Source organism: Saimiri boliviensis, chromosome 8 (assembly GCF_048565385.1).
Source record: "Saimiri boliviensis isolate mSaiBol1 chromosome 8, mSaiBol1.pri, whole genome shotgun sequence".
Lineage (NCBI taxonomy): Eukaryota > Metazoa > Chordata > Mammalia > Primates > Cebidae > Saimiri > Saimiri boliviensis.
Window position 1 is genome coordinate 81,693,883 of NC_133456.1, and position 16,505 is coordinate 81,710,387.

The window sequence follows — 16,505 nt, forward strand, 5'->3', positions numbered from 1 at the left end:
TAAGAATTCAATATTCTTTTAAGCAAAAATAAAAAAATGGTTTCTGTTGCACCGTTTGTGCAAATTGGTGCATATTGTACAGACTACCTGCTTAAGAACTGTCAGGAGTGTCCTCTGGGAGAAGGAGCATGTCACATGTAGGAACCCCCATGCTTGGCCCCAGGAATGGGAGCTGGCCTGCCACCCTGTGATTCTGGTTACTGTGCCATATTGATCAACCAAGCATCAGAATTATCCAGTGGGTGAAGACTATTTGATTCATTTCTATGACTGTATTTAGATTCAAGTACAACCTTGTGGAAGATTTCTTGAATTTTTAAGATGGCACCATCAAGCCATGATGCATGACTCTGATTCTGACTGACAGAAAAGGGGCCCTGAATATGCTAGAGAATTTCAAGCCAATGGACAGAGGTGGAAATGTGAGATTAGAATATGTAAAAGGAAAATCAACGATTTGATAAGAATGGAAAATTGTTTGGGAGCATAATGGGGCATAAGGAAGCCCATAATGTCTACCTTTATCAAATACCCTGGGATGCCATACCCAGCTGACACATGGTAATTCAAGACATTAAATCCTGAACTACATAATTATAATGTTATCTCAGAAGGATTTTTAATGCCTTTATCACTGCAGAAGCAATGCATGCACATTTTAAAAATCAGAAAATAAAAATACAAATGGAAACTATGTATTACCACACCCAGAGATCGCCACAATTAACAACTCATTGCATAAATCTTTCCTCCTACCAAAGTAAGACCATACTGTAAATGCTATTTTACAATCTGCTTTTTTTATTCAATGGCTCCCATTTTTCCACGTCAGTGAGCTTTTTGCTCCTCTAATACCCAAACCATATTCAAATATCACCAGTGGACTGACCAATGTCCTCTATAACTTGCTCTTAAAAATTCACTTGGCATTATTCTATCTCCTAAACTAGATGGTTAATTAGTGTGTCCACCTTATAATTATCCATTAAGCTGCACACATTTTATGTACTTTTATATAGGCATACCATATAATATTAATATATATATATACTATATATAATAATATATTTCACAACAAAAGAAAGGGGAGAAATATCAGACACTCTCATATAATTATCACCAAACTGTTGCCATTTGTTTTAATCCAGCTCCTTCCTTTTTTCATGATGTTGACTTATGGAAGGGCCAGTCATTGCGCAAGAGTGCTAATATGCTAGTAACTATGCCCCCCACCAATGTCAGATGTTACACAAAACAAGAGAAAGTGACTTAATCTCCAGCTGTTTTCTTTTCATGATTTGTTTATTCGTTTGTTTGTTTAGGAATAATTACATTTATCCCACAGAGGAATGGTAAAAGTAGCCAAAGGTTTTGTTTATAAGAAACCTTATTTTTGTTTTGTTACTTTGCATTCTAATAAAAATTTACTTATAATTTTATGTCAATTTAAGTTTGGCTGTAAACCAACAAGAGATTTCCCTATCACAGTGCTTTGAAATCTTTTTCATATAACAGCACCCAAAGAAACATTTGCACAGTGCTGATTAGGTAAATGCATGTCTGTTTGAAGCTGGAGGGACCCATATCTTAACTTTCCTATAAGCACTCCAGGGCCATCCATGGCACCCCAGTGGGGTTGTTCTCCCTTATCCTGCATTTATAACAGCAAATACCTTTCCCTTCTCTCATTTTCCTCAGTTTGGTCAGTGTCAAATTGAGCAAAGTTGCACCTAAAATAAATACGTCCTTAACTACTCACCATTCCTACAGAAGCTTGCCCTATGCTTTCTCAACCCTATTTCTTTATCCAAGCTGGAGGTCTTGGGTTTTTGTTTGTTTTTGCTTTTATTTTTGTTTCTCAAATCCTGTCTCAATCTCACTGCTTCTTCTCCTAGGGAAAAGAATTCTAGCAATCTTTAAAAGTACTACTCAAATGTAACTCTGGGACACCTCCTCAGTCAGAGCTAATCACAAAAACCAAATTCTTTACCTGCACCCTCCACTGTGTCTGAATCACCATCATCACCACAATTACACATTCAGTGATATGATTCAGAAATCCAGACACTTCCTTTAATATTCTCCCCACATTCCCTGAACAGCTAATGAGTCCAAGGTCTATTGATTTTCTTCTAGATATTTCTCAAATTAGTTTCCTTTGCTCCATCTATAATACTACTTCCTTATTGGTTCAACCTGTATTCTCACTGGAATCACTGCAAGAGCCATCGCATTCAGTTCCATCTCTGTCTGAGGTTGTCTGCACTGCTGCAGAGTGATCTTCCTAAAACAGACATCTGATTTTACTTATCTACTAGAGTCACAAGCTGTGCTGGTTTGTCTGAGGGATTTCTCGGGATGTTGCACTTTCAATGCTAATGTCCAGGAAGTCCAGAAAAACCAGGATGGTTAGCCACACGTTTAAAATCTTTAAATCTCTTTAGAACAGCAAATTAAGTTCTTCCTAATCTTCCCTACAATACCTTTTCAGCCTTAACTCTCTGTTCTCCTCATCCCACCCCACCACACACTCCTATACACCCTGCGCTCCCAGCCAAGGTGCGTTCAGTTCCCTAAATGGAATGTACTTTGTCCCTTTACATCTCGGTACCTTTGTACATTGTCTCCTTGACTTAGAATTTCCTTTGCTTTACCTGGACTTGCTGTGAAACTTCTATTCATCCATCACGATTCTTTTCAATTAGCACTTTTTCAATGAAGCCGTCCAGGAGTGCATTGCAGGTGCTTCTATGTTCTCACAGCACCCCTTGTATATACTGGTGTCAAAGCACGAGCCCAGTATCTGTTCCCACCAGATACTGAGACATAGAACTTTTCTTTGTGTACTAATACTTAGCACAGGGACATATACATAATAAGGGCTCAATAAGTGGAAAAGGAAAAAAGGAAGGAAGGGAGGGAGGAAGGAAAGAAGGGAGGGAGGGAAATTTTTTTATTTTCGGAATAAAAAAATTTGCCAGAAAGAGAGATGGGTATTACATAACAATAAAAGTTTTAATTCACCAAGAAAACATGGAAATCCTAAATGTGTATGCAACTAACAAGTCAGTAAGAGAGAGAGGGGGAGAAAAAAAAATATATATATATATAGTAATAATATGATTTTTTCTTTCAATGTTTGGTAGGCTTTTTTTCAGTGAAACTATCTAGGCCCAGAGATTTCTTCTTGGAAAATTTAGGAAGTACAAATTCAATTTTCTTAATAGTAATAGGATTATTCAGATTACCTATTTCACATTGAGTGGGAGTTGTAATAGTTTGTATTTTTCAGACAATTTGTTTATCTAAGTTGTCAGATTTATGTGTGTAGAGTTGCTCATATTTCCTTATATTTTTCTTATTTTTAAAATTTCTGATATTGATGATTTGTCTCTTTTTTTCTCAGTCTTGCCAGTGGTTTGTCAATATTGCTGTAAAGAACCAGCTCTGTTTTGATTTTCTATTCACAATTTCATTGATTTCTGTTTTCATCTTTATTATTTCCTTTGTTCTGCTCACCTTGGGCTACTTTGCTCTTCTTCGAGGTTTTTGAGAACTTAGATTATTGTATTGGAAACTTTATTTTTTCTAATATGTGCAGTTAGTGCCATACATTTCAGTTTCAGCACTGCTTTGAGTCATGTTCCACAAATTGATATGCATGCCTTTACTTTCATTCAGTTTAATGTATTTATTTTTTGTTTCTTTCTTGAGATTTCCCCTTTGACCTATGAATTATTCAAAAGTGTTTAATTTCCAGTGGTTTGGAGAGTTTCTTATTACATTTCTATTGTTGATTTCCAGTTCTATTCTGATTGAAGAACATGCTATATGATTTTAATTATTTAAAATTAGTTGAGGTCTGCTTGGTGGCCCAGGATATGGTCCATCTGAATGTATGTTCCATGAGAACTTGAAAAGACTGCATGTTTTGTTATTGTTGCCTAGACTGTTCAATAAATATCAATTAAGTTCTGTTGGTTCATGATGTTCTTGACGTCTTCAATATCGTTGTTGATTTGGTGTCTTGTTGTTCTATGAATTATTGGAAGAGGGGTGTTAAAGTCTTTGGCTTTCAGCTGGATGCAGTGGCTCACGCCTGTAATCCCAGCACTTTGGGAGGCTGAGGCGGGTGGATCACTTGAGGTCAGGAGTTTGAGATCAGCTTGGCCTACATGGTGAAACCCCATCTCTACTAAACATACAAAATTTGGCCAGGCATGGTAGCAGGCACCTGTAGTTCCAGCTACTTGGGAGGCTGAGGCAGGACAGTCACTTGAACCTGGGAGGCCAGAGGTTGCAATGAGCCAAGATCATGCCACTTCGCTCCAGCCTGGGCAACAGAACGAGACTCTGTCAAGAAAGAAAGAAAGAAAAGCAAGCAAGCAAGCAAGCAAGCAAGCAAGAGAAAGAAAGAAAGAAAGAAAGAAAGAAAGAAAGAAAGAAAGAAAGAAAGAAAGAAGGAAGGAAGGAAGGAAGGAATGAAGGAAGGAAGGAAGGAAGGAAAGAAAGAGAAAAAAAGAAAGGAAGGAAGGAAGGAAGGAAGGTTTTGGCTTTCATTATGGATTTTCCCACTTCTCTTTCCAGTTCTAGCAGTTTTTGGTACACGCACGCACACACACACACATACACACACACATATTCTTTTCCAAGAAGAAATCTCTGGGCCTAGATAGTTTCACTGAAAAAAAAGTCTACCAAACATTGAAAAAAAAATGATATTATTACAATGAAATCTATTCCAGAAAGTAGAAGAGGATGAACTCTTTTCCAATTGAATTTATGAAGCTAGCATTACCCTGATAACAAAGTAAGACAAAGACAGTAGAAAAAACAAAAAAGTATAGACCAACATCCCTCAGGAATATAGAAGCAAATTTTCTTAACAAAATATTTAGCAAATATAATTCAGCAATATGTTAAAACACTTTACCTAGTAATAGTTTAATTCAGGAATGCAAGACTGCTTCAACCTCAAAAAAAAAAAAAAAATCAATCATTGTTGATTTAGCAGACCACCATGTTAACAGACTAAAGAAGAAAAATCACATGATCACACCAAAGTAGAAAAACATTTGACAAAAATTCATACCTATTCATGATTTTTAAACTCTCAAAAACATAGAAATAAAAGAATTTTTCAACTTCATAAGGAATATATATTTTTAAACTTACAGTAACATATTTAATGGCAACAAAACTGAACGTTTTCCCCATAATATCAGGAACAAGACAAGAATGTCCACTCTCACCACTCTTACTCAACATTGTTTGAGAATTTGTAGCTAGACAAGGGAAAAGGAAATAAAAGGCATACAGAAGTAAAACGTACTCTGTTTACATATAATACGATTTTTCTGTAGCAAACACCCAAAAATCTACCCCCCACCAAAAAAAACCTCCTAGAATTGAGTGATTTTGGCAGTCACAGGATATGACACAGACATACAAATATTAATTTTATTTCTATATCCTAGTAGTAAACATATGGGTACTAAAATTAAAAATATGACTACAATGACTCAAAAGAAATGAAATACATGTAAATTTAACAAAATACCTACAGAACTTATATGCCAAAAACTACAAAAAGCTTATGAAAAAATGAAGGAAGATCTAAACAAAAAGAGAGAGATACCATGTTCATGGTTTGGGAGGCTCAACATAGTAAAAATTTTAATTTTTGTCAAATTGATATCTAGATTCAATGCAATATATCTATCAAAATCCCAGTAAGATTTTTCCATATATAAGCAAGCTAATACTGAAATGTATATTAAAAAGTCAATAAACTACAATAGCTAAGACAATTTTGAAAAATAGTGAAGGGAAAATGGTCAGTCCACCTGATTTCAACACTTATCATATAATTATACCATAATCAAGACTGTATGGCATTGGCATAAAGACTAACGGAATAGAAGAGAAAACTGAGAAACAGACATACACAGACATACCCAACTGATTTTTGACACATATGCAAAAGCAGGAAAAAAAATGGACTTTTCAACAAATGGTGATCAACCAATTGGACATCCATAGGCAAAAAAAAAAAAAAAAAGAAAGCAAGCAAGCAAAGAAGAAACCTCAACCTAAGTCTTATATCTTACACAAAAATTAACTCATAATGGATCACATATTTAAATATAAAACATAAAACTTTAAGAAAAAAAGTTGGCAAAAATCTCAGAACACATGGCTAGGCAAAGAGTTCCCAGACTTGAAAACATCTTAGTCACAAAAGACATGTAAAGTGTTATCCATAAAAGGGAAAATTGATAAATTGGACTTTGTCAAAATTAAAACCTTTTTTTTGTGAAAGAGCCTATCGAGAAGAGGAAAAGAAAAACTACTCACTGAGAGAAAACACCTGTGAACCATACCCGGAAACAAGTGAGAAGATGTCCTGCAATGAGTGAGTGGTTAAATAAACCACATCACCATGGAATACTACTCAGGAATAAAAGGGAACAAATGGCTGAGGCACAAAACAACCTGGATCACTTTCCAAAGAATTATTCTGAGAAAAAAAAAAAAAAAAAAGCCAGTATCGAGGTTACCTACTGTATAATTACATTTATGCAACATTCTTGAAACAACAAAATTATGGAAATAGAGAGTAGATTGGTGGTTATTGGGGCTTAAGGAGAAGATAGATGTGGGAAGGAAATAGATGTAGCAATAAAAAAATAAAATGAAGTTTTCTCATGGTGACGGAAACTTTCTGTGTCTTGACTGTATCAATGTCACTATCCTGATTGTGATTTTGTACTATAGTTTTGCAAGACATTGCCAATGAGGGAAACTGGGTAAAGGGTACGCAGAATCTCCTTCTATTATTTCTTACAACTGCATGTGAATCTCCAAATATATTTTTTAAGAAATAAATGAGCTGGAGTAGGTATCCCCAAGTAGTTTCTTTATTTTTTTTTTCCTGAGGCAGAGTCTCACTTAGTTACCTAGGCTGGAGCACAGTGGCACAATCTCGGCTCACTGCAACCTCCACCTCCCAGGTTCAAGTGATTCTCCTGCCTCAGCCTCCCGAGTAGCTGGGAATACAGGCATGTACCATCATGCCCAGCTAATTTTTGTATTTTTAGTAGAGATGGAATTTCACCATGTTGGCCAGGATGGTCTCGATCTCTTGACCTTGTGATCCGCCCACCTTAGACTCCCAAAGTGCTGGGATTACAGGGGTGAGCCACCGTGCCCAGCCCCAAGTTACTTTTATATCTGAAATTCACCACTTTAGAGAGTCTAAGTATCCATTGGCTCTTGGTTACAAATGGGGCTGCACTATTTCCAGCAGGTGAAGTTTCTTACAGGTCTGGACAAAAATGTTTATGTTGGTTACGTAAGGGTCCAAGTAACCTTAAAATGAAGACAGGTGAGTAACCAAATAAGACAGATCCTACGGATCCACAGCTATTTAGAGATGGAAAAAAACAGAGGGCAGGCAAGGGAAAGCTCCTCACACAAAATTAATTGTTAATGGATGAATCCACATTAAAAACAACAACAACAAAACAAAAACAGGCTTTAAACAGGGTCATAGCAGTTTGTAAGTATCTAATGACTTCACTTACTACCTGTGCAAATCCTTAAATGCCACTCAGCCCAGGCCATTTCAGCACTTGTGGATGAAAGCACTTGGACAACTCTAATAAGTAACATTTTACTAGGGGCAGTAAAGGAAAGGTCAATAATAATAATAATAATAATAATAATAACATTATTAATAATATAAGACCAAAAAGGAAATGAGCAGGAATTAAGAAACATTTTCTGTAATGTGCCAAACAGAAAATATTTTAAGCTTTGTGGGCCATATTGTCTCTCACAACTACTCAGATCTGTTGCAAAAGCAGGAAGAAACAATATGTAAACAAATGTAGGTGGCTATTTTTCAACAAAAATTCACAAAAGCAGTCAGCGGGCCGTATTTCCCAATGAGCCTGGAGGAAGGATAAAGGCAAAAATTTTACCATTGACTATGCTGAAACCAGGATTCTGCATTAAAATCAAATGCAATTAATAGCTGATGGAGGAGCAAGAAACTCCCACCCAAGACCAACTACAAGTAGAAGACAGATTTGGCTTATATGAATACGAATATTAACAAAGCACTACTCCCTGAAGCTAAGATAACAAAGGGACTGCCTAAGACTGAGTCTGGACATGTGCAACAGATAACCCTGTCTATCTCTACTACAAGCCTAACACTGAGTCATTAGCCCAGGTGGATACCACTAGGAGAGGAACAGAAGCACAGAGAGACCACTTCTACAATCCAGGCATGTACAGATGGCTAAAAACTGAAGGAATAACCAGGTGATCTGACTTCAACACCTGTGCTCCTAATTACTTCTATGCCCAGAAGATCAGAGATTTAAGACATGTATAAAAACAGACCTGGAGGTTTTGTTTCTCACAAGTTCAAAATAAGCCCAAAGTATAAGATAACTGCTAAACTAACAAGTACTGTGTGGGGCTTATGTAGCAGTGCTAGTACTGGTACTAGTAATAACAGGCTACATCAAAAGCATAAAGTACACTGAGTGAAGAGCAGAAGGTTTGAAGTCGATCTGCCTATGCTTAAGTTGTTTTTGCTGCTTCTTAGATGCCAGATTTGGGTAAATTATATAGTTTCTCAATACCTCCTTTTGTAAGATTGAGGTTAACAACCCACTTCAGTCAGCAGAGAAGAGAGAAACTCTTGTAATATATGTGCATATTTTTCAATTCGCCTCATCAGAAATGTATCAAATTAAATTCAATGTGACATGTTAAATATAAACATGAAATAAGATACAGTCTCAGATCTCTCCATCTACCCACACTTAATTCTTGAATAGTTTTGTTTCAGAACTCGCCTCAAAACAGTAATCATTTTTCACAATTTTATCTTCTAAGTACTGATTTTGAAACTCAAGTACCAGAGTTTCAAAATCCTTCAGCCATAGTTTCCCCAAGAAGCCAACAGATTCTGAAAATGCTGAAGTGATTACAGTTTCATCCAAGGCCCTGTGTGTGTACTCACTTAAATCAGAGTGTCCTGGCCTGGGGACATTATGTTTCTCTGGAAAGCATTTGGGACATTTGGGCCTCCTCTCTTGTTCTTTCTCTGAGGGGGCATTTCAGGTACAGCTGTGCTCATTGTCAAGAGTAGCCTTAGGCTGAGGGAAAAGTTGACAGTGTTCTGAGCTGCCTTTCAACTCTACCCAGCCTGTGGTTTCAGGCAGCTTACCAAGGTTTATATGAAGGGCACTCAGAAATAGCTATGGGCCATTTAGGCGAGTCAGCCTACTCTGTTTGGTCTTTACAAAGCCTTGAAACGGGCACCCAAAATGAATCTCTTCTGGATGCATTAGCAAATGACCAACTCCCTCACCAAAGTGCCAGCTCAAGTTCCTATGCTCTTCATGGGCCTGAGGACCCTATAAGGTTCAGCATTGGGTAAGTATTGGCCAATGGATGTACTCTTTTATTTATTTATTTATGAGTAATTAACACAACTGCCAGAAATTTCCAGTTCCCACTTGATACAATGTTTCCTGATACGTGTTTTCATACCTTGACCAAAAAGCTCACAGCACTTTGAAACAAAATCGAGTATTACTTAAATTTATTAAGATGTTTCACAGCAGTTTTATCTGTGTTTAAAAATGTTTAAATTGTGTGTGTGTGTGTGTGTGTGTGTGTGTGTGTGTGTTGGAAAGAAATCATCTGCATTGAGCCCTGGTTCAACTCAGTAAGGTATTATTATTGAAACTGGCCCAATTGTCCCATAGAAATGATGTTTACAGTCTTTTAAAATAAAAATATTAAAATTGACCCTCCAGGTCTGGAAGATTGAAACTTACATTTGTCTTATCTGAGTTCCTCCCTCAGGACTCCTGGATAGTATCAAGGAACTGAAACTCACCAGATCATCACATTCAAACAGTGAGAAACCAGGCCCCTCATCCCTCATGATTTCCTTACCCCCTCCTTAATTCCTGTTTACTCAATGTAGTTACATTCCTTTCCTGCTATATGAACCTCAATTATAGTCAGTCAGGAGATGGATTTGAGATTGCTCTCCCATTTCCTCAGCTGCAGCACCCAAATAAAAGCCATCTTTCCTGGAAATACTTGTTGTCTTCCTATGACAGCCAGCAGCAGTGATTGGATTTCTATGCAGCCAGCAGCAGAACGTAGACTGGAACCCCGGTGTTTCGGTAACATTACCTTCACCTTGTAAGTAGGGCAATGTTCAAGAGAGGGGAAGTGCTCTACGGTTGTACGAATAAATAATATTAGACCCAACACAACAATGCTGGTCTCTGGCCTCCTAATGTGTTTCTTTCAATTACACCCTGGTGCTTTTTCTACCATCAATGACTGAAGTAGTACATCCAAAATTTAACAAAAACGGGAGGCAGCAAATTCCCATTTAAGGCAAGGCCTGAAGCCACAGCCTGCAATTTACTTTGCCAAATGAACCTGGTAATATCACTTAACCTCCCTATGCCTAAATTTTCTTATTCATAAAACAGAGATGATAATTCCTTACTGGGTTGCTGAGAGGATTAAATAAATTACCATGTGTGAAGTTCTTAGTTCAGAACTTGGCTCAGATCAATCACCATCTAAGTATTTGCTTTTCTATTGCCATCCCTTCTCTCAACTTGTTCCTACTTTCACTTTTAGAATTAAATGACATCATGATCTTTCCCTACTGGACAAGCTAAGAACCTTAGAGACATCCTTCATAACTACTCATCCTGTTACCTTTTCTTTCTTGCCTCCCAGTCTAGATTATGAAATCTTTTCAATTCTGTCATCTAAATTTCTACTAAATCCATTCTTTACTCAGTATCCCCTCTGAAAAGGCTATCGTTTAGTCCTATTACTCTCACCTGGGCTATTGCAAATGCCTCCTCACTGGTCTCTGTTCTTCCAACCAACCTTGCTCATGCCGCGATATAACATCCTTTAAGGAGCCCTACCATAGTACTCCCTGCTTCAAGACTTCCAGTGGCTTCCGCATTGTATCAGCCAGGCTGGCATCACAATCATTCTGACCACATCCAGCTCCACCAACAAAGATTCTAATCAAGTAGGTCTAGAATGGGGCCTAGGAATCTATTTTGTGTGTATTCCCCCACCTGATTCTACAGGTGAATATTTGAGAATCATTGGAAAAGATACTCATTAGAATGGCTCATAAAGTTCTTCAAAATCACCCACCATTCCAGGAAAATTAAATGTCATCTTTCCCCTTGAAGTTTTCTTTGACTGAATTGTTCCTTCTTCTGTGTTCCCACAGCTCTGTATGCATAACTCTCAAAATACCTATTATATCACACTTTCATTATACTTGTACCCCAACTGGCAGGGACAGCTCCATGCGCCAACAACCTGTGCAGTCACACAGGGTCCTACACTCAGGAAGAGTCCTACACTCAGAAGGACCCTACACTTGGCTCAATAGTCTGCTATCAATATCCTAAAATTCTTAATAATTGTTGAACAAGGTACACCTCATTTGCACTTCACACTGGGCCCCTCAAATTATGTACTCAGCTCTGCCACTAGATTGTGAGCTCCTTGAAAACAGAAGCTATTTGCTATTCTTTGAAATTCCTCCTTGGTTAACACAGAGGACTCCTGGAAAAAAGTAGAGGTTTCTTAAATATTTGTTGAGTTTATATATGAACAGATGAAAAGATAAAGTATCTCATAGAAAAATAGTACTGTATGGCTAATTAACTCAGAAGAATAAGCTTTTGTTATTCTTGGGGGAGAGGGGAACTAATTGATAAAATCTTGAGACTACTGACCATTCCAAATAAGTAACATAACATTTTCTAGGTTTCTTTTTAAATTACCCAAACTACTCCTACTTTTGAGTCCTGCTGTCTCCCCATTCTCAGAATGCAAAATTGTGGTTAATAGAGCTTGCAATAATGCTATCATCTCCTGAGTTTTTGTGCCAGGCACTGTGTTAAATTCTGGGTGTATTGGGAAGGGAAAGGGAGAAGCTGAGAAAATGTGAATCAAGCAGGATCCCTGTCTTCAAGACGCAATTAAATCTCACTCCTCTAAAATTTATATTAAGATGAGTTGACTTCATGGGAGTGCTGCAGCAATGAATGGAGAATAAAGACATTGGACTTGGCCAGTGGCCCAGCTTCCTGAACATTTCAAATGACAAAATGTCTCAGCCTTGAACACAATTCCCCCACTATGAGATCTGTGGGTTCACTAGTTAACACTGGCAACCGACTCAGAGGTGCTCATGGAGCATAATAAACAAGTGGCTATTGAGGTGGGGGAGGTGCTTTTGCTCCGGGGTGTTAGAGAAGAAAAGAGGAACATCAGCTATCAAAGTGAGCCAAATAATTGGTGAAGAAAAACGTTCCTAGCTCCCGCTAAAGGCATGACAGGACTTCCAATGTGGCAACGACCACACAGCAACCATGTTGCCACATTACGTGCCCATTGCTAGGTTCTCAGAAATGGCATGAAAGCCCAAAAAGAGTTTATCGTGCTTTTTCACTTACTAGTTTTTAGCTACCCACAACTGGTTGGTATAATATCAGTTATAAAATCAATAGAATCTAGTTGAAAACATATAAATGATATAAATGTCAATAAATTGGAAGGAAGGAAGGAAGGAAGGAAGGAAGGAAGGAAGGAAAAGAAAGGTAGGTGTTTTCCCAAAGTATGCACAAGGCAAGTAGAAGGTAACCCAGCTCCTCTCCATTTATAAGTGGTCCCTATGGCTTATGAATAAAAGTACACATTCCTTTTGGAATAGCTAAATGACAAGAGATGACCTCATTTTTGTGGGGTAGTATTTATTCAATTGGTTAATTGCTAAGGCCCTGGCTCCTTCTACCTTTATTTAGATAATAGCAGTTCACACTTTGCCAGAACTGTATACTTAACAAAACATGTTCACTTGGATTATCTCCACTGATCTTCATAAGAGCTCTGTGAGTCGGGTAGGGTAAGAGGGACCAGGCCTATTTTGCAGGTATACAAACCGAGTCTAGAGCAGGCTAGCCCAAGGCTACTGAGGGCCAGGCCTCTGCTCCAGGCCCAGTGCTCTCTGGGAGTTTCCTTCTGGAAGCCTTTCCGAGGCAGTCATTTAGGTGAACCTTCCTCGAAGGTCATTGTCTCACTTTCTCACTTTTCCTTCTTTCTCCCTCCTAAAACTTCCCTTCCTTTGGCTCCTGTCTCATTTTGCACTTCAGGATCTTACTTTCAGGTCACCTAGGTTGCTATTTAGTTCCTGTTTGTTTTGGGTGTTTGTTTCTCTGTTTGTTTGTTTTCTTGAGACAGAGTCTCACTTTGTCTCCCTGGCTAGAGTACAGTGGTGTAATCTGAGCTCACTGCAACCTCCACCTCCTGGGTTCAAGCAATTCTCCTGCTTCAGCCTCCCAAGTAGTTGGGACTACAGGCACCCACCACCACGTCCAACTAATTCTTGTATTTTTAGTAGAGATGGGGTTTCACCAAGTTGGCCACATGATCTCGATCTCCTGACCTCTTGATCCACCCACCTTGGCCTCCCAACGTGCTAGGATTACAGGCGTGAGCCACCGTGCATGGCCAGGTTTTTTTTTTTGTTGTTTTTTGTTTTTACTCTAAAATGGAAGATAATCTCAGGCATCTTTAGGCACCCGAATATTCTTCTTTATTTGACAGGAGGTCTAAACCCTATAATGTTTCCTCTTGAAACTTGAAGTAATTTCTACCACCAGAGAAATTACTTTTGCAAAGATTCAAGCAAAGTATATTATAAAGCACTTAACTATAAACACTTTGGTGTGACACATTTCTAGACATGGAAGTCAGAGGAGATGGACTTATTTCAGATACTTGGGAATTATCTAGAAGAAAAAAGAAACTCAAAGTATCTATAATAGAATAGATCCTGGGGAATCGAAGATTGGATGTTGATGTTCTTCTTAGCTTTGTTTTATGAAGAAAGGGAACGTTTTCTGTTAAGAGTGCAATGTTCTCCAGAAGAACTGAAGAAGGTATCAGTGGGCTATATTCAGGTCCAGAGACAAAAGAGCTATCAACTTAAACTAACCTGTGTGGTGCCTCAGCTCCTAGACTTACTAGTTGATGCAAACTTAGGGAAATTATCTATGCAACAATTTCCTCATCTTTAAAGTAAGAATCACAGCATCTACCTTATGGGGTTGTGATGACAACGAAATTAGCTAGTGGCCAAGAAAATGCTCTGTATACTAAAAATCACTATAAAATATGTAGAATAGATAGATAGAGATAATTATAGTTTACTGCTCTGGTTGAGGGATGCAGGAGTGACTTAAAAAGGAACAGAGTGTCAGGAACAGCAACAGGCAGGTGGCCAGGTTTCTCTAGGCAGAAGAGGATGGAGAGCTCAGGAGTGCATACTAATTGCTGCACCTCTGCTGAGACTACTGGCCAAATGACTGCCCAGCAGAAAACACAGTGTCCCTTTCCATATCAAAGGCCCTCTCCTAACTGGGCTTTCAGCTGCATACAAAATTAGGTGGACATTCTGATGCATCTGATGGTGCTGTTATGAAGATGAACTGTTAACTAAATTGCTTTGGTGGCATATGTATGCTAGGGAAGAGGTAACAGTTTCCCTAGAACCATGAATGTCTTCTGGAAAATAAATGATTCTTATTGACATTTGAAATATAAATTGTCCAAGAGCAGAAAAAGGTGTACTGGAAAAGAGTAAGTGTATTTCTAAATGAAAGAGTAAGAGAGAGAAAGAGAAAGAGAGAGAGAGACAGAGAGAAAACAAAAACAAAAAAAACTTTCAGAGGAAGGAGCCCCTGCATTCTGGTGGAAAGTATTCAAGGTGAAGATAAACTTTTCAACTTAATATCGTGAGTAATGAAACATTCACTTCCTAAAGAAAACTCTTGAAAGAAACAAGGATGATATCCAAAGTGAGGTAGCAAGTCATTTCTGGTGACATTTGTGGCGGAGCTGAAGGCAATTCATTTGGCAGTCAAATCTGAATGAAGTAAAGGATATGGTTAAGAAAGCCACCTGAATTAATGTGCCTTTTACTTCTTTATAATTTTTTCAGCTTTGATAGCAGAAGGGATCTACTCTTGAAAGCCCAAAAAATGTTGTTGCTATAGGAACAGGTAAGCAGATTAGACTTGAAAGACCAGTTTAGGAACAAAGAATTTAATAGTCAGGGCTAAGTAATTAACCGAGAAAACATTTAAGTAAGTATCTTTCAGGTTTGTTATTTACATATTCATTTCAGGAAGACAAAATGCTATTATTGAATGAGAGCATCACATTTTAACATTTTAATTACATCATTACTGGCATAAAAGACTGTGCTTACACAATTAGCAGAAAGACCTTATTAAACAGAAGTACACATTTCTAACTCTCTCTCGATTACATTGTAACTGAGAAATACAGTTTTAAATTCATCATGAGCATGAATGTAATCTTTGATTTTCCTACAGTTCTCTGATTTTCCTACAGATCTCAAGATAGAAACACATCTAAAATAAAGGAGAAAATGAACTACTGAAAGTTTTCTGTAACTAATCTCTATAATGAGGAAGCCACAAAAGTAAAATTCTAGAAGGAAACAGAAATGTGTGTAAGTTGATAATTGTTAATTTTGTATGTCTTCCCTGTCCAACAGACTTGGTAAACAAGATATGTGAGAAGAAAAGAAGGTCAAAGACCCGGCTGCACTCCTGCTTCACTGCTGAACTTCTGCTTCTAGCTACCAGGGAATACACCACTCCTCACATTAGGGATTTCCTAAAATTGTTAGGTGTTTCGAACAGAACTTGCTATACGGATGAGGCTCAAACCCGAATCATAAAGTGGCATGGTGCTTCTCTCCGTATCCGCTTTATTTAAAAAGAAAACATTCTTGATAAGATGAATACAGTATTTTCATTCTAGCAAACTTCTGCTGTCAGAGGTTACCTTTACAGGATAGAGAGATTTCTCAAACACGACCTTTTCTTGTGAAATACCAGAGTGAAATTGCAGAGAAGTCTGTGTGTGTGTGTGTGTGTGTGTGTGTGTGTGTGTGTGTGTGTGTGTGTGTCTTGGAGGCTGAGGAGTGGGAATGGGAAGAAGGGAATGTGGCTAGAATCTTACCATCTCATTTTCTTCTCCTTCATTGAGCAAAGCGTGCTGGCCCTTCTCAAACTGGTCCCCCATGAAAAAGTTATTCCACACTTCCTCCCTGACTTTGCCAGGCAAATGCTTCCAGGACGAACTCCAACTCGCCGCCAAGCCACCGCAGCTCCTCAGCTGACTAAAAGAGTTAATGATCCTCCAGGTTAAAACTCCTCCTTGGGCACACACCTTCCCTCAACAAATGACAATACTTGGCACACTGAACTCCTCCCACAAGTCGCCCTCTGCTAGGAGGAATTTCTGGCTGCTCTCTGTTTATTGCATTCTCTCAGAGCAGCTGTCTCAAAGGAGGCTGCTCCCATGCCGATCTTTTTGTG

General features: G+C 38.2%; 1 protein-coding gene across 23 annotated transcripts in view; it reads right to left on the minus strand.

The window, feature by feature from the left end:
• ATP13A4 (ATPase 13A4) overlaps nucleotides 1-16,505 on the minus strand; it is a 178,098-nt gene that overhangs the window by 126,250 nt on the left and 35,343 nt on the right. For all 23 annotated transcript variants that reach the window (XR_012518869.1, XM_074404722.1, XM_074404719.1 and 20 more), the window contains one exon: nucleotides 16,147-16,306. Coding sequence is in view for 22 of the 23 variants with exons in the window: in XM_074404722.1 (XP_074260823.1) it covers nucleotides 16,147-16,209 (63 nt within the window). In the remaining variant the exon portion in view is untranslated. The remainder of the gene's footprint in view (nucleotides 1-16,146; nucleotides 16,307-16,505) is intronic.